Source organism: Ranitomeya variabilis, chromosome 5 (assembly GCF_051348905.1).
Source record: "Ranitomeya variabilis isolate aRanVar5 chromosome 5, aRanVar5.hap1, whole genome shotgun sequence".
Lineage (NCBI taxonomy): Eukaryota > Metazoa > Chordata > Amphibia > Anura > Dendrobatidae > Ranitomeya > Ranitomeya variabilis.
The window spans coordinates 328,362,888-328,385,061 of record NC_135236.1 but is presented as its reverse complement, the minus strand read 5'-3'; the positions used below and the strand labels follow the sequence as shown (position 1 = coordinate 328,385,061).

Here is a 22,174-nt window from a genome sequence, read left to right as displayed (position 1 = left end):
CTGCACGGTCAGCCCCCTCCACCTCACTCGCCATGGCTGCACGGTCAGCCTCCTCCACCTCACTCGCCATGGCTGCACGGTCAGCCCCCTCCACCTCACTCGCCATGGCTGCACGGTCAGCCCCCTCCACCTCACTCGCCATGGCTGCACGGTCAGCCTCCTCCACCTCACTCGCCATGGCTGCACGGTCAGCCCCCTCCACCTCACTCGCCATGGCTGCACGGTCAGCCCCCTCCACCCCACTCGCCATGGCTGCAGCCGTTGTGTCAGCCCCTGTGGTAATGCCCATTGCCCCGGTTCCCCGTCACACACAACAACCGTTGATATTCAATTTCAAATAATACAACGCTTCCCTGGGAGACTGTTTTATAAACACACGCTGCGTGGTGACATCACTAAAACGGCAGATTTTATTAACTCTTTCGCGTCCGCATAGTCCTTGCTCGCCTTCATTTCAGCCTCCTGCAAAGCGATATTTGGTGGAGAATGGGTTAAACCACGCCTGCGTGTCAGTCGCCATCCAATCACTAGCGAGAGGCGGGGAGCGTCCGCTTGCTCCATCCGGGTACTGTTGAGAGTCGCAGGCTTTACCCTTGGGGAGTAGCCAGAGGCTTTGCGCATGCGCTGTATTGCTCCGTCGTCATCTCGGTAGACGAGAACGAGAGGAGCTCTGGGGAGAAGCCGTAGCAGTGGAAGCCGGAGTCAGGGAGGGGAGCGTCTGGCTGGCTCCTCGGCGTCATTAGCCCTCATTTACCTCAGCGCCTTCCCCCTGAGACCGCTCACATTCCGCCTCTGGCCGCTCAGTGACGGCTGATTAACCCCACCGGCCCCCGCCCACCCCAGCCGCCTGATCGGAGGTGAGGACGCCGCTCCCGTCCCGCTGTGTGTGCGCAGAGTGTCAGCCATGGGATGTACGCTGAGCGCGGAGGACAAGGCGGCGGTGGAGAGGAGCAAGATGATCGACAGGAACCTCCGGGAGGATGGGGAGAAGGCCGCCCGGGAGGTGAAGCTGCTGCTCCTGGGTAGGTGCTGTGTCCATGTGCCCGGTCAGCGCCGCATTCCCATAGATGAGCCCCAGCCTGCAGGATGGCGGCCCGTGTGTGTGACAGCTGCTGCTCCATTGTGCACTGATTGCAAGTGATGGAGGGTGCGGCATTGTCTGCTCCGCGGGAACACAGGGTGTGGTGGCCGCGGTCCGTCCTGTGACGGCCGGAGTCTGATGGCTGCTCGACCGCGGGCGCGATGTGCTCCTGTGGTGCAAGGTTTCAGGGGTGTCGGGGCCTCCGTGCCTTTGGGTTGTCGGGGGGCCTCGCTGCCTTTGGGTCCCCGGGGGGGGGGCCTCGCTGCCTTTGGGTCCCCGGGGGGGCCTCGTTGCCTTTGGGTTGTCAGTGGGGGGGCCTCGTTGCCTTTGGGTTGTCAGTGGGGGGGCCTCGTTGCCTTTGGGTTGTCAGTGGGGGGGCCTCATTGCCTTTGGGTTGTCAGTGGGGGGGCCTCGTTGCCTTTGGGTTGTCAGTGGGGGGGCCTCGTTGCCTTTGGGTTGTCAGTGGGGGGGCCTCGTTGCCTTTGGGTTGTCAGTGGGGGGGCCTCGTTGCCTTTGGGTTGTCAGTGGGGGGGCCTCGTTGCCTTTGGGTTGTCAGTGGGGGGGCCTCGTTGCCTTTGGGTTGTCAGTGGGGGGGCCTCGTTGCCTTTGGGTTGTCAGTGGGGGGGCCTCGTTGCCTTTGGGATGTCAGTGGGGGGGCCTCGTTGCCTTTGGGATGTCAGTGGGGGGGCCTCGTTGCCTTTGGGATGTCAGTGGGGGGGCCTCATTGCCTTTGGGTTGTCAGTGGGGGGGCCTCGTTGCCTTTGGGTTGTCAGTGGGGGGGCCTCGTTGCCTTTGGGTTGTCAGTGGGGGGGCCTCGTTGCCTTTGGGTTGTCAGTGGGGGGGCCTCGTTGCCTTTGGGTTGTCAGTGGGGGGGCCTCGTTGCCTTTGGGTTGTCAGTGGGGGGGCCTCGTTGCCTTTGGGTTGTCAGTGGGGGGGCCTCGTTGCCTTTGGGTTGTCAGTGGGGGGGCCTCGTTGCCTTTGGGATGTCAGTGGGGGGGCCTCGTTGCCTTTGGGATGTCAGTGGGGGGGCCTCGTTGCCTTTGGGTTGTCAGTGGGGGGGCCTCCCTGCCTTTGGGTCCCCGGGGGGGGGGGGGGGTTGGGGGCTCCTTGCCTTTGGGTTGTCTGGGGCCTCTCTGTACTTTACAAGTCATAGTATAAAGTGCTGTCTTCTGCTGGGAACGCTGGGTTGGGTGACAACCATCATGACCAGTATGACCGATTCCTTAGGAGTTGTCTCTTAGTCACGGCCACCAATTCTGCGTTATGAAAAGTTAAATCCCCATCTGCCAGTGACTGCGCAGCTACTCATGTGGCCCCTCTTTAGTCGGGGATGGTCCCATGGATCTGCACTGATGGCTGCCCCTCGTAGTATTTTCCCCATACTTGTGGCCGTTTGCTGGGTGACAGTGGCAGGGTGTGTGGCTCTGCGCTGGTGGAGGTAAAACTGCGCCTGGTAGATGGCTGCCTGCGTTTGTGTATTAGAAATCTAGTGCAAACTGGCAGGTACTCTGTTTATAAGGTCATGCAACGGGTTATTCCAGTTCTAACAAATGTTCTCCATTGTATAATGAGATGTTGTGCAATATACTCTGTATACCAATTACAGGGTTAGCTTGTAGTCATTGACTAAAATCCTTAAAGGGGTGGTCAGGTGAAAAGAAGTTACCACCTCTCCGCAGGCTGATTATGTACAGTTCAGGGGGGGCCACAATCTCCTGAACTGGGCACTGAAATCCCAGCTAGATTAGTGACATGCCCAACCACTGCTTCATTCATGCCCCATGCTAAGCGTGATAACTTCTTCTCATTGGAAACCCCTTTAATTGTGATTGGGGTCTTTCCTTGTAATGTGATGGGCACACAAGCTGGAGCTCTGCCCGCTGTAGACCAGTCCCATCTATAAGCACAGTAAGGACCATCCATCATGATTGTGATCACTGCTTAATTGCTGTTTGGGCAGTACATGTAGTCAGTCACAATAAAACATACTGATGAAACTAGATGGAGGCCCGATGCGATAGCATCGGGAGGGCGGTAATGTCACGATGGGGGCAGGCATGCGGTGCTGTTGTTGCCTAATGGCATCCTGTGATAATCTAATGACAAAAGACAATGCAGACATTACAGTAGGGGATCGCAGAGTCTACATTTTGTCAGGTAAAATATTACACTGACTGTTTTTAAACCATATTTTACCTCACAAAATGAATCCTCTGCGATCCCCTGCTGTAATGTCAGTATTGTCTTTTGCTTCCTCCCCTGCCCAGGAGATGTGGTATGCTCCGTACACGGTCAGATACAGACCATTTTTAAAATGAACTTACGTTCATGGGGAAAACCTCTTTAATGTGACCGTCTTCCTCTGCCTGTAGACACGTCACGCATGTGCCGCTGGGATCAGCCGAATGATTCACTGCGCCTGCATAGTAAATCAGACCGCCGCCATCTTTGTGCAGACAGATAGCGGCGGTCACATTAAAACTGTGCATGCGCTCTTCCTGTACAAAGATGGCGGCAGTCAGTGAATCAATTGGCTGATCCTGGCGGTGGCGTGTTCGCGACGGTGTTCCGCTGGTGGTACTGCGCAGGAGGTTGCGTGAGTGTGGTAGGTACAGTGTATAGTGTGTGTGGTGTGACGGTGTTTCGCTGGTGGTACTGCGCAATAGGTTGGTACCACCAGCAGTTTCCATATTGAGACACCCATCACTTGGGTGTCCCAATATGGCGGTCGGTGAAGTTCCTCTGCTTGGAATTCTGGGATACGGTGACATCTGGACAGAACAGGAAATGAAAACATTACAAGGCAATTATGTAAATAGATAATGCACAATAAAAACTTACAAAGTGTTGCCGTGTTGGCCAGAAAAAGCCATGTAAATACTTTTGAGCCCCCAAAAATGAACTAAGAGTGATAGCTGTGTTGGCTAACAAGGGCTGCCTGATTACAGAGCCCACGGATGCTTGCACATAGAATTTCTCTGGTTAGCCAATAAAGGAACACACAAAGAATAATTTTGTCCTTGTAGGCATAAAAGCCTTTACATGTATTGATGAATTGGAAGCTGAAGCTCATGTGAGATTAGGAAGTTTCTGGCCCGGTTGTGGGGTTGGTAAGCCGAGGTTGTGACTCTTGACACCTTCATAAATGGCCAATGATTAGTAATATTATTTATTTATATAGCACCATTAATTCCATGGTGCTGTACATGAGAAGGGGTTACATACAGGGTTATAGATATCGTTTACAGTAAGCAAATTTACAATTAGACTGGTACAGAGGGGAGAGGACCCTGTCCTTGCGGACTTGCATTCTACGGGTAATATACTGTAGCCTATTGGTCACATCTCTGTATCTGCTCTTTTTCTATGAAAAATGACATAATAATATTTATGTGAACATTTCTAAACTTGTAGATTTTCCTATGAAGGCTAATACATTAACAGATAATGTTTTTTATTTATTTTTTTAAAGTCGAAGTGAATACATTTCTAGAAGCTTAAATCTCTGACTCCACCAAACTCTATGGGTATGTTTCCACATGGCGTATTACATAAGGATTAGCTGCGGATTGAACGCTGTGTACAGCCTCAGCGTCCAATCCCCAGCGTCCAGATGTTACAGCATAGTGGATAGGATTTTATGAACTCCCAACTCCACTATGCGTGCAGGGACGCATCCTGTGGCCCTGCGTAACCGGACATGCAGCGCGTCTTTCCAGACTGCAGCATGTCTATTTATCTTGCGGAGACGCTCCATCTCTGCAAGATAAATAACCCAGTCTATGGATAGGATGCGGTGATTCTGCATGTGTTCAATGAACACATGCGGAATCGCCTTGCGTACAAAGGGGGGCGGCGCTTTGAGCGGAGCGGGGTATTAGCTGCATCCATTATGCCCCCTGGAAACCTACCCTTTCTCTGACTTCACCACTCCCTGGCTTCCGATCTCCCTGTTACATCAGTTGCTGATTGCCTGGAGTTTAATCATGATTTTTGTAGCTGCTGTTTCCAGCGGTTCATGGTGGCTCAGTGAGGAAGTCATCAGTATCACATTTCCACTGTGGCCAGCAGTGCTAGTTACAGCATTGTCCTGATTTCAAGTATCCTCTTTGATTTCTGCAGAAGGCACCAAATGTTTCTACCCCCTGTGGGGGGGGGCAGCATTTATCTGACCCCAGGTGGGAACTTCTCTTATTCAGGAAAATGAAGGAGAGCAGCCCATGTCCTGACATACATTAGGGCTATTATTAGTTGCTTTGTTTTCCCAGTAAATTGCTTTGTAAATATACTTAGCCATATGTCCCCTTGTGTAAATGTTTCACAGGACCTTATCTTAGCTGTCTCCTTTGTTACTGGGGATAGGATGTAGAAACTGCAGTTTTCCACTGTAAGCTCCCAGAAGCTGCAAAGGATGACTGCTTCTCTTGATAAACAGTCCCAGACCAAGGATCTGCCTGGATCATTGGTCCCTTCTTAAGCCCCCGTCTCACTAAGCGAGATCGCTAGCGAGATCGCTGCTGAGTCACAAGTTTTGTGACGCAAGAGCGACCTCAGTAGCGATCTCGCTATGTGTGACACGTAGCAGCGACCAGGCCCCTGCTGTGAGATCGCTGGTCGTGTCGGAATGGCCTGGACCTTTTTTTGATCGTTGAGGTCCCGCTGGGTAGCACACATCGCTGTGTTTGACACCTTACCAACGACCTCGTTGACGACTCAGACACTGAATCGTCATAATAGCTCCCATGTGACATCGTTGTACAGGTCGCTACAGGTCGCTGGTGAGATGTCAAACAGTGAGATCGCAGCTGCGATCGTTGGAGATCTCACTGTTTGACATCTCACCAGCGACCACATAGCGACGCAGCAACGATCCCTGACAGGTCGTATCGTTGTCGGGATCGCTTTAGCGTCGCTAAGTGAGACGGGGCCTTTAGGGCGAGCCAAATATTTACATTACTGGAGAAGTTGGTAGCTGTTGGCCACCAGCGATGAGTCCTCAAGTGTCCATGTCTTGTTTACTGCTTATTATTGTGCAGGTAGGAAATGGTTACATTGACGTAAATTAAGTTGAGGCTACGTAGACCCCCTTCCTGAGCCATATATACATGATGCCCATGTACAGGCCTCGGGTGCAGGCGTGTAAACTCTCTGGGCTCTGTTCAGTCTTTCTTTGCAGGAATGTTTTCACTGTCTGACTTGTTTATTTCCCTAGATAAACTGTAGTAGTGATGTTTGGACACAATGTAATTCCCTACAGGCTGGAGTTAATCCCTATTATTACTGTGTGGTGAGCATGCCAAGGTGGCGGTGACTGTCGGAGTGGATGCCGTCCATAGTAATGGGGTTGCCTGCACTGGAATCTGTGCTATGAAAGACGTCGCTGCGAGCTGTGCATTTCTCCATCTCTGCCTCTTGGGCATTCATTCTAATGTTTCCTGCCGGTGACAAAACTGTTCAGTACGGCTGATTTTTCTGACAAGTTAGAAAACTAATACACCACTGTGGCAGTGGGCATGTAAAAGCTGCTTGTTTCCTACTTGGGGGCAGAGGGAGGTGGTCTATGAGCATTCTATATCAATCAACAAGTGAGAAGTGGCTATATGGCCATTATATCAGAAAGAAGAGACCAGTGTTTTCTAATAATATAACTTTGTAGTGATGGCCGTAACGGATCCCGTATTTGCCCCATGACCTAGGGTGGCATCAGGTGCCTGCCACACTCCCAGCAGTTTCAGATCACTCTCTCCCTTCGTTGTAGTGTTTTATCCAGTAGTATAGCATCTGTCTCCATAGTGCTGCTAGTTAAAGGGGTTGTCCGAGACTAAACTATTTTTGACCTATCCAATATTAAAACTTGCCAGACCGGTGGTGGTCTGACACTACTTATCCATATTATAACGCGTCCATATGACACCGGTGGGAGCCTGACACCACTTACCCATAAATGAGACCAATGGGGGTTCTAATGTCTGCATCCCCACCCATAAGTTGACATGTACTTCAGTAGCAGCCCAGTGTGAGCAATGTACATTGCTTAGTGGGTGCTGTCGGGTGCTGCAGTTTTTCCTATTCACTTGAAACACTAACCGATGTTCAGAGCTGGAGTGTATTGCTCCATACATTGCCTCCATCTGATGCTGCCGGAGCAGAGATCTGCCTGTCTCAGATGGATCACCATTAGTTTAGTCCTAGACAACCTGTGTATGGTCTCACTACTATGATTATAAAGACTGAGATATACATATGTATCTGTGTTGGATTAGGTGGAAATAAATAAAGCAGAATATATACTTGTTTTATTTATTTCCACCTATTCCCGTACAGATAAACTCTAGTCTCAGGTTGAGAAAGTAATGCTAAGTGCAGCATTTCATAGGAAGTTACTTAAATTTGGGTTTACCACTGTGTGATGTTATAAAAACAGTACTCAGCTTCAGCTTTATTTTCTCTTTAGCACAGATCAAAGTTACAACCAAGTAATAGAAAACACTAGTGGGGCACATCCTTCTCTTACATAGTGTTACAAGAAGGTTCCTTTATATTGGTCACGTAACATTTGGCTACGGTCACACATTCAGTATTTGGTTAGTATTTTGTGTCAGTATTTGTAAGCTAAAACCAGATGAAGAGAAGTATAATAGAAACTCGTCACCACTTCTGTATTTATCACCCATCCCTGGTTTTGGCTTACAGATACTGATATGAAATACTGACCGTGTGAACAAGGCCTTACACTCGTAGATTTAAAGGGACACTGATACATTGTAGTGTCTGATGTCCTGGCAGTATGATATTGATTGACTGATAAATAACAGGCGTCTACAACATGAAGGCTGTGATGTCACTCTGTGCGGCCCCAGCCTTCTCTCCCTCTGTGCTCAGTAACTTTCACAAACTATGGGCATAGCTGCACTCATTGTGTGGTTACCTAGAGTGCTAAATGGGGGGCAGACAATTGCCTACTTATGTACTAGTATTGATAAAAATACATTGGGTCAGAATACCCTTTCAGATTTTGTGTGGCCCTTAGGTGTGGTAGTCACAATATTTGACAGTCTAGTGGGTGGTTGCTTTAAATGAATAAAATCCAAGTTGTATTGAATTTATGACCACAAACCAATATCTCAATCTTGACAGCTTTCCAACATGCTGCCCACAGGCGACAGGCTCTCTTTAATGCGCCCACACAAATGTTTGTAGCTAGGCAACACTACCTGCCCACAAGGATGCCAGTACTGACTGTACACACCGATAAGTCTTATTCACGTATCGGTGATTTTTTTTTTTTTTTTTCCTTTGTAAAAAAAAAAAAAAAAAGCAAAAACTCTTGATCATTTTATCGTGTCCTTGGTTGGTCCATGTGTTCATTTTACCATCAGTGTGATGTGCTGCTCTAAGGATTTTCTCAGGGATCAGACAGTGACATAGATGCTGTCAGTGTGCTGTCCGATTTTTTTTTTTTTTTTTCCTCTACTGTCACATTCAGTTGAGTTTTTTCATTTATTTGCAAAATGGACCGCAGTGGGGCTAAGTATCTGCTGTTTAGAACTGTCATGTGAAAAGGCCCATATAATATCAAGGGCCCCATTGATTATAATTATTGCATCTTGTTTTTTATCGTCTTATGCCATTTTTTTACCTCTTTTACTTTTTGCACCTTTTAAGTCTTTTCATTTGTCTTTTGTCTCATTTTGCATGTCCATTTTTTAAAGTCACAACATTATATATATATATATATATATATATATATATATATATATATATATATATATATATATTTTTTATATTTACACTACTTATTGTCTAAACGATCAGGAAAAAAAGTGCATAATTCAAGAACTTGCACCATTTTGAAAAATGTTAGCAAAGACCATGAAGGTTTAAAAAAAAAAATGTCTTTTAAAAATCAAAGAAAAAAAACTCAACCGTGTCAGTGAAAGAACCATGACAGCACATGTGCATCAAACAGGTGTGAATAAAGCCTTGGATATGATTCATAAACATCAATGTTTTATTCTCCCCTTTACAGAAGTGCTTACCCCCAATACTAATTATGTGTGTTTGTGCTTCATGAATCAGGTTCTGTCCCTGTCTGTTTATATTCAACACCAGTCAGTGTATTGATGAGTGTCTGAAATTTTCCAGGTACTCCTTCATGGTTGGTTGAGTAAACCTTTGTTTCCGGTTATTCTGGTTATTGTGCATGCTGTGACACGTTTTTCAGGCTGCTTTTGCCCTACATGTGTATTAAATGTTATTGTGAAATGAAAATTGGACATTTTAACCCATTACTGCAAAATAACGCAACAGTGTCAAGATTGCTGGCGCTTTTCTGCCTAGCCTCTGTCGTGCGGTTACATCACAAGGATAGCTCTGATCCCAGTACTTATACCCCTCAAATGCTTCTGTCATAGCGGCGAGTGAGGAGTTTGGCAAAGGGAGATTGTGAGCTAGCAATGGTTGCTGTGGCAGAAAGGAGGCCTAACTTGAGGTCCGTTAACATGTAGTGACTGGTGGTGCGATACAACGGTTTTACCAACAATTTTTCCCAATTGGCGGTCTTTTGACTGCTTGTTTACACTAGATCGCTCAATCTGTGTGTATATATATATATATATATATATATATATATATATATATATATATATATATATATATATATATATATAGCATCGTGATTACTCGCTAATCCCGCCCCCTGCACAGTAGCTCCGCCCCCACATCACCACACATAATCCCGCCCCCCACACACATCACCACACATAATCCCGCCCCCCATCTCATTACCACACAATCCCGCCCCCCACCACATTACCACACACAATCCCGCCCCCCCACCACATTACCACACACAATCCAGCCCCCACCACATTACCACACACAATCCCGCCCCCCACCACATTACCACACACAATCCCGCCCCCCCACCACATTACCACACACAATCCCGCCCCCCCACCACATTACCACACACAATCCCACCCTATTACCACACATAATCCCGTCCCCTGACATTACCACACAAGGCTCCGTCCCCACACATTACCACACGAGGCTCCGTCCCCACACATTACCACACGAGGCTCTGTCCCCCCACATTACCACACGAGGCTCCGTCCTCACACATTACCACACGAGGCTCTGCCCTCACACATTACCACACGAGGCTCCTTCCCCACACATTACCAAATGAGGCTCCGTCCCCACACATTACCACACAAGGCTCTGTCCCCCCACATTACCACACGAGGCTCCGTCCTCACACATTACCACACGAGGCTCTGCCCTCACACATTACCACACGAGGCTCTGTCCCCACACATTACCACACGAGGCTCTGTCCCCCCACATTACCACACGAGGCTCCGTCCTCACACATTACCACACGAGGCTCTGCCCTCACACATTACCACACGAGGCTCCGTCCCCACACATTACCACACGAGGCTCCGTCCCCACACATTACCACACGAGGCTCTGTCCCCCCACATTACCACACGAGGCTCCTTCCCCACACATTACCAAATGAGGCTGCGTCCCCACACATTACCACACGAGGCTGCGTCCCCACACATTACCACACGAGGCTGCGTCCCCACACATTACCACACGAGGCTGCGTCCCCACACATTACCATAAGAGGCTCCGTCCCTCCACATTACCACACGAGGCTCCGTCCCCACACATTACCACACGAGGCTCTGTCCTCACACATTATCACATGAGGCTGCATCCCCACACATTACCACACGAGGCTGTGTCCCCACACATTACCACACGAGGCTGTGTCCCCACACATTACCACACGAGGCTCCGTCCCTCCACATTACCACATGAGGCTCCGTCCCCACACATTACCACACGAGGCTGCATCCCCACACATTACCACACGAGGCTCTGTCCCTACACATTACCACACGAATCCAGTTTGCTTTTGATTTTACACTGTGAATAAAATGTATCAGTATTATTCTGATTTTTAATTATTATTATTAACTTCATTTTAAGTTAATTTACCACCTGCGTAAGCGCTATTGAATGTTGTCATTATTTACTTTAGTTTAACCCCTTCCCGACATTTGACGTACTATCCCGTCGAGGTGGGGTGGGCCCCCATGACCGCCGACAGGATAGTACGTCATACGCGATCGGCCGCGCTCACGGGGGGAGCGCGGCCGATCGCGGCCGGGTGTCGGCTGCATATCGCAGCTGACATCCGGCACTATGTGCCAGGAGCGGTCATGGACCGCCCCCGGCACATTAACCCCCGGCACACCGCGATCAAACATGATCGCGGTGTACCGGCGGTACAGGGAAGCATCGCGCAGGGAGGGGGCTCCCTGCGTGCTTCCCTGAGACGATCGGTACAAGGTGATGTACTCACCTCGTACCGAACGTCTTCTCCCTGCAGGCCCCGGATCCAAAATGGCCGAGGGGCTGTATCCGGGTCCTGCAGGGAGCACTTCCGGGTCGGAGCAGGCTGCAGATGAAAGCTGCAGCCTGCTCCGATGAAAGTATGATCGCGGATCTGATAGAGTGCTGTGCACACTATCAGATCTGCGATCTGTGATGTCCCCCCCTGGGACAAAGTAAAAAAGTAACAAAAAAAATTTCCACATGTGTAAAAAAAAAAAAAAAATTCCTAAATAAATAATAAAAAAAAAAAAAATATTATTCCCATAAATACATTTCTTTATCTAAAAAAACCAAACAAAAACAATAAAAGTACACATATTTAGTATCGCCGCGTCCGTAACGACCCAACCTATAAAACTGGCCCACTAGTTAACCCCTCCAGTAAACACCGTAAGAAAAAAAAAAAAAAACGAGGCAAAAAACAACGCTTTATTACCATACCGCCGAACAAAAAGTGGAATAACACGCGATCAAAAAGACGGATATAAATAACCATGTTACCGCTGAAAACGTCATCTTGTCCCGCAAAAAACGAGCCGCCATACAGCATCATCAGCAAAAAAATAAAAAAGTTATAGTCCTCAGAATAAAGCGATGCCAAAATAATTATTTTTTCTATAAAATAGTTTTTATCGTATAAAAGCGTCAAAACATAAAAAAATGATATAAATGAGGTATCGCTGTAATCGTACTGACCCGACGAATAAAACTGCTTTATCAATTTTACCAAGCGCAGAACGGTATAAACGCCTCTCCCAAAAGAAATTCACGAATAGCTGGTTTTTGGTTATTCTGCCTCACAAAAATCGGAATAAAAAGTGATAAAAAATGGTCACGTGTCCGAAAATGTTACCAATAAAAACGTCAACTCGTCCCGCAAAAAAAAAAAAACCTCACATGACTCTGTGGACCAAAATGTGGAAAAATTATAGGTCTCAAAATGTGGAGACGCAAAAACTTTTTTGCTATAAAAAGCGTCTTTTAGTCTGGTTTCACACTTGCGTTTTTATCTGCATGCGTTTTTTTAAAAAAACCACATGTGTGAAAAAATGCATGTAAACGCGGTAAAACGCATGCGTTTTTATAGAAAAACACAAGAAAACAAGAAAAAAACAAAAAACCCTAACCCTACCCCTAACCTGAAATACGTGGCACTGAAATACGTGGCACTGAAATATACGTTTATATACGTATATACGTGCCACGATATTTCAGTGGCCACGTATTTAAGTGCCACGTATTTAAGTGCCACGTATTTAAGTGCCACGTATTTAAGTGCCACGTATTTAAGTGCCACGTATTTAAGTGCCACGTATTTAAGTGCCACGTATTTAAGTGCCACGTATTTAAGTGCCACGTATTTAAGTGCCACGTATTTAAGTGCCACGTATTTAAGTGCCACGTATTTAAGTGCCACGTATTTAAGTGCCACGTATTTAAGTGCCACGTATTTAAGTGCCACGTATTTAAGTGCCACGTATTTAAGTGCCACGTATTTAAGTGCCACGTATTTAAGTGCCACGTATTTTCAGTGCCTGAAATATCGTGGCACTGAAATATCGTGGCACTGAAATATCGTGGCACTGAAGTATTTACGTGCCACGTATTTTTCAGTGCCTGAAATACGTGGCACTGAAATATCGTGGCACTGAAATATCGTGGCACTGAAGTATTTACGTGCCACGTATTTTTCAGTGCCTGATATACGTGGCACTGAAATATCGTGGCACTGAAATATCGTGGCACTGAAATACTTGGCACTTAAATACGTGGCACTTAAATACGTGGCTCTTAAATACGTGGCTCTTAAATACGTGGCACTTAAATACGTGGCTCTTAAATACGTGGCACTTATATACGTGGCACTTATGACTGTCAGAAAATGTTCAGTAAACGGTTAGGGGTGAGGTTAGGGGTAGGGTTTCAGGTAGAATTGGGGAGATTCCACTGTTCAGGCACATCAGGGGCTCTCCAAACGCGACATGGCGTCCAATCTCAATTCCAGCCAATTCTGCGTTGAAAAAGTAAAACAGTGCTCCTTCCCTTCCGAGCTCTCCCGTGCGTCCAAAAAGGGGTTTACCCCAACATATGGGGTATCAGCGTACTAGGGACAAATTGAACAACAACTTCTGGGGTCCAAGTTCTCTTGTTATCCTTGGGAAAATAAAAATTTGGGGGGCTAAAAATCATTTTTGTGGGAAAAAAAATATGTTTTATTTTCACGGCTCTGCGTTGTAAACTGTAGTGAAACACTTGGGGGTTCAAAGTTCTCACAACACATCTAGATAAGTTCCTTGGGAGGTCTAGTTTCCAATATGGGGTCACTTGTGGGGGGTTTGTACTATTTGGGTACATCAGGGGCTCTGCAAATGCAACGTGACGCCTGCAGACCAATCCATTTAAGTCTGCATTCCAAATGGCGCTCCTTCCCTTCCGAGCTCTGTCATGCGCCCAAACAGTGGTTCCCCCCCACATAGGGGGTATCAGCGTACTCAGGACAAATTGGACAACAACGTTTAGGGTCCAATTTATCCTGATACCCTTGTGAAAATACAAAACTGGGGGCTAAAAAATCATTTTTGTGAAAAAAAAAAATAATTTTTATTTTCACGGCTCTGCGTTATAAACTGTAGTGAAACACTTGGGGGTTCAAAGTTCTCACAACACATCTAGATAAGTTCCTTGGGGGGTCTAGTTTCCAATATGGGGTCACTTGTGGGGGGTTTGTACTGTTTGGGTACATCAGGGGCTCTGCAAATGCAACGTGACGCCTGCAGACCAATCCATTTAAGTCTGCATTCCAAATGGCGCTCCTTCCCTTCCGAGCTCTGTCATGCGCCCAAACAGTGGTTCCCCCCCACATAGGGGGTATCAGCGTACTCAGGACAAATTGGACAACAACTTTTAGGGTCCAATTTATCCTGATACCCTTGTGAAAATACAAAACTGGGGGCTAAAAAATCATTTTTGTGAAAAAAAAAAATAATTTTTATTTTCACGGCTCTGCGTTATAAACTGTAGTGAAACACTTGGGGGTTCAAAGCTCTCAAAACACATCTAGATAAGTTCCTTAGGGGGTCTACTTTCCAAAATGGTGTCACTTGTGGGGGGGTTTAATGTTTAGGCACATCAGGGGCTCTCCAAACGCAACATGGCATCCCATCTTAATTCCAGACAATTTTGCATTGAAAAGTAAAATAGCGCTTCTTCCCTTCTGAGCTCTGCTATGCGCCCAAACAATGGTTTACACCCACATATGGGGTATCAGCGTACTCAGGACAAATTGCACAACAACTTTTGTGGTCTAATTTCTTCTCTTACCCTTGGGGAAATAAAAAAATGGGGGTTAAAAGATCATTTTTGTGAAAAAATATGATTTTTTATTTTTACGGCTCTGCATTATAAACTTCTGTGAAGCACTTGTTGGGTCAAAGTGCTCAACACACATCTAGATAAGTTCCTTAAGGGGTCTACTTTCCAAAATGGTGTCACTCGTGGGGGGTTTCAATGTTTAGGCACATCAAGGGCTCTCTAAATGCAACATGGCGTCCCATCTCAATTCCAGTCAATTTTGCATTGAAAAGTCAAATGGCGCTCCTTCCCTTCCGAGCTCTGCCCTGCGCCCAAACAATGGTTTACACCCACATATGGGGTATCAGCGTACTCAGGACAAATTGCACAACAATTTTTGGGGTCCAATTTCTTCTCTCACCCTTGGGAAAATTAAAAAAATGGGGGTGAAAAGATCATTTTTGTGAAAAAATATGATTTTTTATTTTTACGGCTCTGCATTATAAACTTCTGTAAAGCACTTGTTGGGTCAAAGTGCTCACCACACATCTAGATAAGTTCCTTAGGGGGTCTACTTTCCAAAATGGTGTCACTTGTTAGGGGTTTCAATGTTTAGGCACATCAGGGGCTCTCCAAATGCAACATGGCGTCCCATCTCAATTCCAGTCAATTTTGCATTGAAAAGTCAAATGGCGCTCCTTTGCTTCCAAGCTCTGCCATGCGCCCAAACTGTGGTTTACCCCCACATATGGGGTATCAGCGTACTCAGGACAAATTGTACAACAACTTTTGGGGTCTATTTTCTCCTGTTACCCTTGGTAAAATAAAACAAATTGGAGCTGAAATAAAGTTTGTGTGAAAAAAAGTTAAATGTTCATTTTTATTTAAACATTCCAAAAATTCCTGTGAAACACCTGAAGGGTTAATAAACTTCTTGAAAGTGGTTTTGAGTACCTTGAGGGGTGCAGTTTTTAGAATGGTGTCACACTTGGGTATTTTCTATCATATAGACCCATCAAAATGACTTCAAATGAGATGTAAAAATGAGAAATTGCTGGTCAACTTTTAACCCTTACAACTCCGTCACAAAAAAAAATTTTGGTTCCAAAATTGTGCTGATGTAAAGTAGACATGTGGGAAATGTTACTTATTAAGTATTTTGTGTGACATATGTCTGTGATTTAAGGGCATAAAAATTCAAAGTTGGAAAATTGCGAAATTTTCAAAATTTTCGCCAAATAGTCGTTTTTTTCACAAATAAACGCAAGTTATATCGAAGAAATTTTACCACTAACATGAAGTACAATATGTCACGAGAAAACAATGTCAGAATCGCCAAGATCCGTTGAAGCGTTCCAGAGTTATAACCTCATAAAGGGACAGTGGTCAGAATTGTAAAAATTGGCCCGGTCATTAACGTGCAAACCACCCTTGGTGGTGAAGGGGTTAATCACTAGCAGTGTTAATTAGATAGCAATGAGCATGCCAAGCGTTAGCTGGCTGGAAACAGCTAGTTTTTATATATGCCATGGTTCTCGGCAGTGCAAAGGATCACTTCACCCAATAAATGAGCATTTTGCTCATTGATCGGGTGATCGGCAGCCCCTTTACACTGCAAGATAATTATGAAAAAAGCATTTTTACCAATGCTCATTCACAATTATCTTGTAGTGTGAACACACTTTAACAGATCCCACCTGTGTCTAATATATAGTTTGTGAGTCAAACACCCGACAGGTTAGGTAAGGCGATGTACTGTAAGGTATCATTAATATGATCAAGAGATCCCACTTTCAATAGTAAAAAGAATTGTGTAAAAAAAAAAAAATAAATAAATAAATAAACCCTCCAAAAACACGCATTTGATATTGCTGTATTTGTAGCACCCAGTACTATATAAAGGTTGTTTATTGCGCACGGTGAAAAGCGTCAAAAAAATTGTGAAAAATTGCTAGAATTGGTGTTTTTGTTCATGCTGCCCCCACACAAAGTAATAATAAATACTGCTCAAAAAAGGTTTTGTGGATAATTGTATCTAAAATTTACAGTTTGTTATGCAAGAAAAAGCCATCATATAGCACAGTGCTCCAAATATCGAAAGTTTTGTTTCTCACAATTTCAAAAAAGTACCGTATATACTCGAGTATAAGCCGACCCGAGTATTATCCAAGACCCCTAATTTTGCCACAAAAAGCTGGAAAAACTTAATGACTCAAGTATCAGCTTAGGGTGGGAAATGCAGCAGCTACTGGTAGATTTCAAAAATAAAAATAGATACCAATAAAAGTAAAATTGAGACATCAGTAGGTTGTGTTTTTGAATATCCATATTGAATCCGGAGCCCCATATAATGCTCCATACAGTTCATGATGGGCCCAGAACTCCTACCCGGAGCTCACATTGGGGCAGCGGATGTGTTGAAAAACTGCATCCGCTGCCCCCGTTGTGCGGCGCTTTCACAGTATGCGTCGGTACGTCGCCACGTCGCATAGTGTGAAAGTAGCCTAAGATGCTCCATAGAAACATTTGGCCCATACAATCCTGCATAAAGGTTGATTATGGCCCCATGAGATGCTCCATAGAAAATGTGCCCCATATAATGCTGCATAAAGGTTGATTATGGCCCCATAAGATGCTCCATAGAAACATTTACCCCATATAATCCTGCATAAAGGTTTATTATGGCCCTATAAGATGCTCCATAGAAACATTTGCCCCATATGTTGCTGCTGCGATTTAAAAAAAAAATAAAAAAAAATGACATACTCACCTCTTGTCCTGAGCAGGCCCCCCAGCACTTGCGATATTCACCTGTCCCCGTTCCACCGCCGCGTGCCGCTCTGTCTTCCGGGTCTCTGCAGTGACTGTTCAGGCAGAGGGCGGAGCGCACACTAAACACGTCATCGCCTCCCCTCTGTACCAGTGTGTCACTGTAAACCTGTTTACTGTAAACGATATCTATAACCCTGTATGTAACCCCTTTCTCATGTACAGCACCATGGAATTAATGGTGCTATATAAATAAATAATAATAATCGCGCCCTCTGACCTGAACGTCACAGCCAGAAGACGCGGAAGACGGAGCGGTGCGCGGCAGTGGAACGGGGACAGGTGAATATCGCAATGCTCAGCCTCCCTGGTTATACTCGCCCTCCTGGCGCGGTCCCTGCTTCTCCGATGCGATAGTCTCTGAAGCTGGCAGCTTGTTCCTGTGTTCAGCGGTCACAGGTACCGCTCATTAAATTAATGAATATGTGCTCCACCCCTATGGGAGTGGAGTCGCGTCCATATTCATTACATTAATGAGCAGTACCACGTAACCGCTGAACACAGGAAGAGCTGTGGGTGCCTTAGAAGCAGGGACATGCAGAGACACGTCGGGAGCAGGTGAGTATGATTTGACAGCTGCCGCTTCCCCTGCCGACCCCCTGGGACAATGACGAGTATAAGCCGAGAGGGGCACTTTCAGCCTAAAAAAATGGGCTGAAAATCTCTGCTTATACTCGAGGATATACAGTAAATAAAAAACAAACAAGTACAAATCTTAAGTTATCCCTGAAATCACTCTGATACGGGGAATAAATTTCACATGTATAGAAAAAGGAGTATCTGAATATAGTGACCAAACGAGAAGCGAAAAAATGTATAGAATTTTTATTTTTTCATTTTATTTTCTCACCTTGCTGGGACTTTAAGATGCTCTGTTTCAGACATCGTTGGAATGTAGTCTGAGTGTAATAAAAAGTCAAAATTAGCACATAGTATGAAATGGGACCAATGAAAAGTTTATTTTTCTTCAAAGTGTACCGTATTTGTGATGCAAAATTCATAAAACATGATTTAAACTAAATATATTTGCTATCTTCATACTTGTACTGACCTACAGAATAAAGTCAACGCATTATTTCTTCAGCATGTGAAATAACATAAAATTTAAAGCACAAGTTAGCAGTGTCAGAATTGCCTTTTTGTTTATATTTTTTCCCACTAATAAGTTAAAGGTGTTGTCCACTAGTAGGGCAACGTGAGCACCAACACTGCTGGAACACCGCCACCACGGGAGGCCAGTATAAGTGGTTTTTTTTATTTTCACCGGGGCAAACATTCAGATCGATAATTGGTTGTCATAGTAGAGAACAACCCCTTTAATAAAGTCTTCTTTATAAGTAGTGATGAGTGAACATGTTATCAGAGTATCTTCGGCGAGCTCGATGTCACGGGGTTACCGTGACAGTGTGGAACCAGAAGACCACAGCGTCTGATTGCTCCTACTTCGGGGCTGAGAAGAAGCCCTTCTCCTTCATGTTAATGATGTTTATTCCTTCTAGCAGAACAGGGGTTAATCTGCCATGTTGGAAATCCCTGCGCTCACAGCTGAGCTCGGTTAGCACTTCTTTCCACTTTATAATCTGGGCTTTGTTACAAATCCTTGTCAGAGCTAGCATTTGCTGCATGGCTAAGGGTGGGAGAGGAGTACATATGAGGAGTGTTGGCAAAGTTATCTAACTGTTCTTTAGTTTGTAAGGCTGGTTTCACACTTGTGTTTTGATCTGCAGCGTTTGTAAAAAAAAAAAAAAAAAAAAACGCATGTGGTGAAAAAACACATGTAAAAGCGTGCAAACGCGTTTTGCGTTTACATGCGTTTTTTCCTGCGTTTGCGTTTATGAAACGCATGCTGAGAAGTGTGTGACAGCTGCCAATCATCAAAATGAACTAGAAAGCCCACTATTAATAGAATTAGCTAGGGATAGGGTTAGGGTTTGGATCCCTAGGGTTAGGTTTAGGGTTAGGGGTAGGGTTAGGGTTTGGATCCTTAGGGTTAGGGGTAGCTTTTTATTAGAAGAATGTCCTGGTCACCAGGTCACTGATAAGCCACCCCCCACCATCAAGGTGATAAAGGGATCCAAACCCTAACCCTATCCCTAACCCGAGGGATCCAAACCCTACCCCTAACCCTAACCCTAGGGATCCAAACCCTACCCCTAACCCTAGGGATCCATAGGGATTGGCTATTATGTTGACCTGGAGACCAGGACATTCTTCTAATAAAAAGCTTTGTTCAATGTGGACACCCCAAGATATACGGTATTGCTATAGAGTACTAAAAATATAAACTCTGAGAGTATTCACTGTCATATTGTTAGGGGTAGGGGTAGGGTTAAGGTTAGGGTTAGGGTTTGGATCCCTAGGGTTAGGGTTAGGGTCCCTTTATCACCCTGATGGTGGGGGGTGGCTTATCAGGGTGTATTCTTGTTTTTTTCTATAAAAACGCATGCGTTTAAAACGCAAGTAAACGCATGTACGCAAAAACGCATGAGTTTCCATAGACATCAATGTATTTTTTGCCGCAAATCAAACGCAAATGAACGCATGCGTTTTTTTTGCGGCAAAAAAAACGCCTCTGAAAATTACTACATGTTGCATTTCTGCAAAAGAACGCATGCAGCAAAAAAAACGCATGCGTCGTTAAACGCGGCAAAACGCGTACAAAAAAAACGCATGCGTTTTTAATGTTAAACATTAACATAAACATTTCGGTAAAAGCGCTGCAGATCAAAACGCAAGTGTGAAACCAGCCTAAGTGTGGTAATTCTCTATCCTTCTCTATTTTGGTTTATACCCCTACCTTCACGCCCCGGTGCATTCCTATGTTATACGTGAGTGAATATTTTGTATACCTGGAGCTTTCTGTTAACCCTTGTTTGTGTTGCCTTGTTTGTCACGGTGTACTACGGTACACAGTAGTGCCCCTCTTCCCTGGGTTGGGGAAGAGAACAGAAGGAGGGCTGACTCGGGAGATAAGGGTGGAGACCTTGGTATCTTCACCTTCAGAAGTATCCCGGGGAATAGGGTGAGCTAGGGCGCCCCCTAGTGTTGGGGACATGGAAAGAGCCCCTTTCCCCGGTCACCCGACAGCTGTGTCGTGACACTCAAGTAATACGTTCGAGTCCCTGCATGTTTTGCAGCTGTTAGACAACTGCAACACATGCCCCCGGGGATTGCCTCACAGCTGCGAATCATGCAGCCAAAAAGATGGAAACATATTATTTGAGCTCGCCGAATATACTCTGATAACATCCGAGCACGCTCGGAGAGCAAGTTCGCTAATCGCTATTTATGAGGCTATGTTGACATTGCATTCTACCCTCACATAAGCTTTTGTCTGAAGTGCTGGAAACTTGGATTTGGGCTTATGCATTCAATGACCCCATCACCTTTCCACGGCTTCAGAAATGATGGCATTAACTTGAGAGTAAGGCTACTTTCACACTAGTGTCGGGCACTGCACGTCGCAATGCGTCGTTGTGGAGAAAAAACGCATCCTGCAAAGTTGCCCGCAGGATGCGTTTTTTTCCATAGACTTTTATTAGCGACGCAGTGCCACACGTCGCAACCGTCGTGCGACGGTTGCATCGTGTTTTGGCGGACCGCCGCCACAAAAAAAGTTACATGTAACTTTTTGTGCGTCGAGACTGCCATTTTCGACCGCGCATGCGCGGCCGAAACTCCGCCCCCTCCTCTCCGGACCTTGCAATGGGGCAGCGGAAGCGTCGTAAGACTGCTTCCGTTGCCCACGTCAGGCCGACGCAGCGCGACGGCCCCGTACCGACGCTAGTGTGAAAGCAGCCTAAAACACGATGTGAACTTTGGCTAATTTCACACTTCCGTCGGCATCCGCTGCCCATTGTGATGAGCGGGGAGGAGGAGGCTGAGTTTCGGCCGCGCATGCGTGGTCGAAAATGGTGGACACGTCGCACAAAAAAAGTTAAATTGAACGTCTTTTTGTGCGTCGCTTCCGCCAAAACACGACGGATCCGTCGCTAATACAAGTCTATGGGCCAACAACGCATCCTGCAAGCACATTTGCAGGGTCCATTTTTTGCCCATAACGACGGATTGCGACAGAGGACAAAAGCCGGAAGTGTGAAAGTAGCCTTAGACTTGGTTATATGTATCCTGAAAAGATCCCACTGACAAATACAACTAATCCCAAAAAACAAGCCCGCATACAACTGTCGCTGTAAAAATTAAAACTACAGTATGCTTCCTGAAGCGCAACAATAAAATAAAGTTTATCTAGTCTAAAACTTTCTGGGAAGCCAAGTGGTTAAAGTGCTACTTCTACCCCAGCCACCCGTTAGCTATTAATAATGAACAGTGTATGCATTAGAACACTTACTGGTTCTGCCCATTTAGCCCTGCTCTATTCCACCTCCTGCATCGTGTGCCTGGCTCAGTCTATCGTGACTTCCTCTACAAGGCTATGTTCACACGTTGCTTTTTTGCTGCGTCTTTTCTTTCTGCAGGCTAAACCTACTCACTTGGCAGAAATGAAGCAACGTCAAAAAAGTTTTGCTGAAAGTTTGCCACATTTTTGCTTGGTTT

General features: G+C 45.8%; 1 protein-coding gene across 2 annotated transcripts in view; it reads left to right on the top strand.

Moving 5' to 3' along the window:
* Positions 1 to 481: 481 nt before the first annotated feature.
* The window catches only part of GNAI1 (G protein subunit alpha i1), an 80,637-nt gene continuing 58,944 nt past the window's right edge, over positions 482 to 22,174 (top strand). The window contains exon 1 of one of the 2 annotated variants that reach the window (XM_077264678.1): positions 482 to 1,022. In XM_077264678.1, the coding sequence (XP_077120793.1) occupies positions 905 to 1,022 (118 nt within the window). In that variant the 5' untranslated portion in view covers positions 482 to 904. The remainder of the gene's footprint in view (positions 1,023 to 22,174) is intronic. The other variant, XM_077264679.1, reaches the window with a different exon arrangement.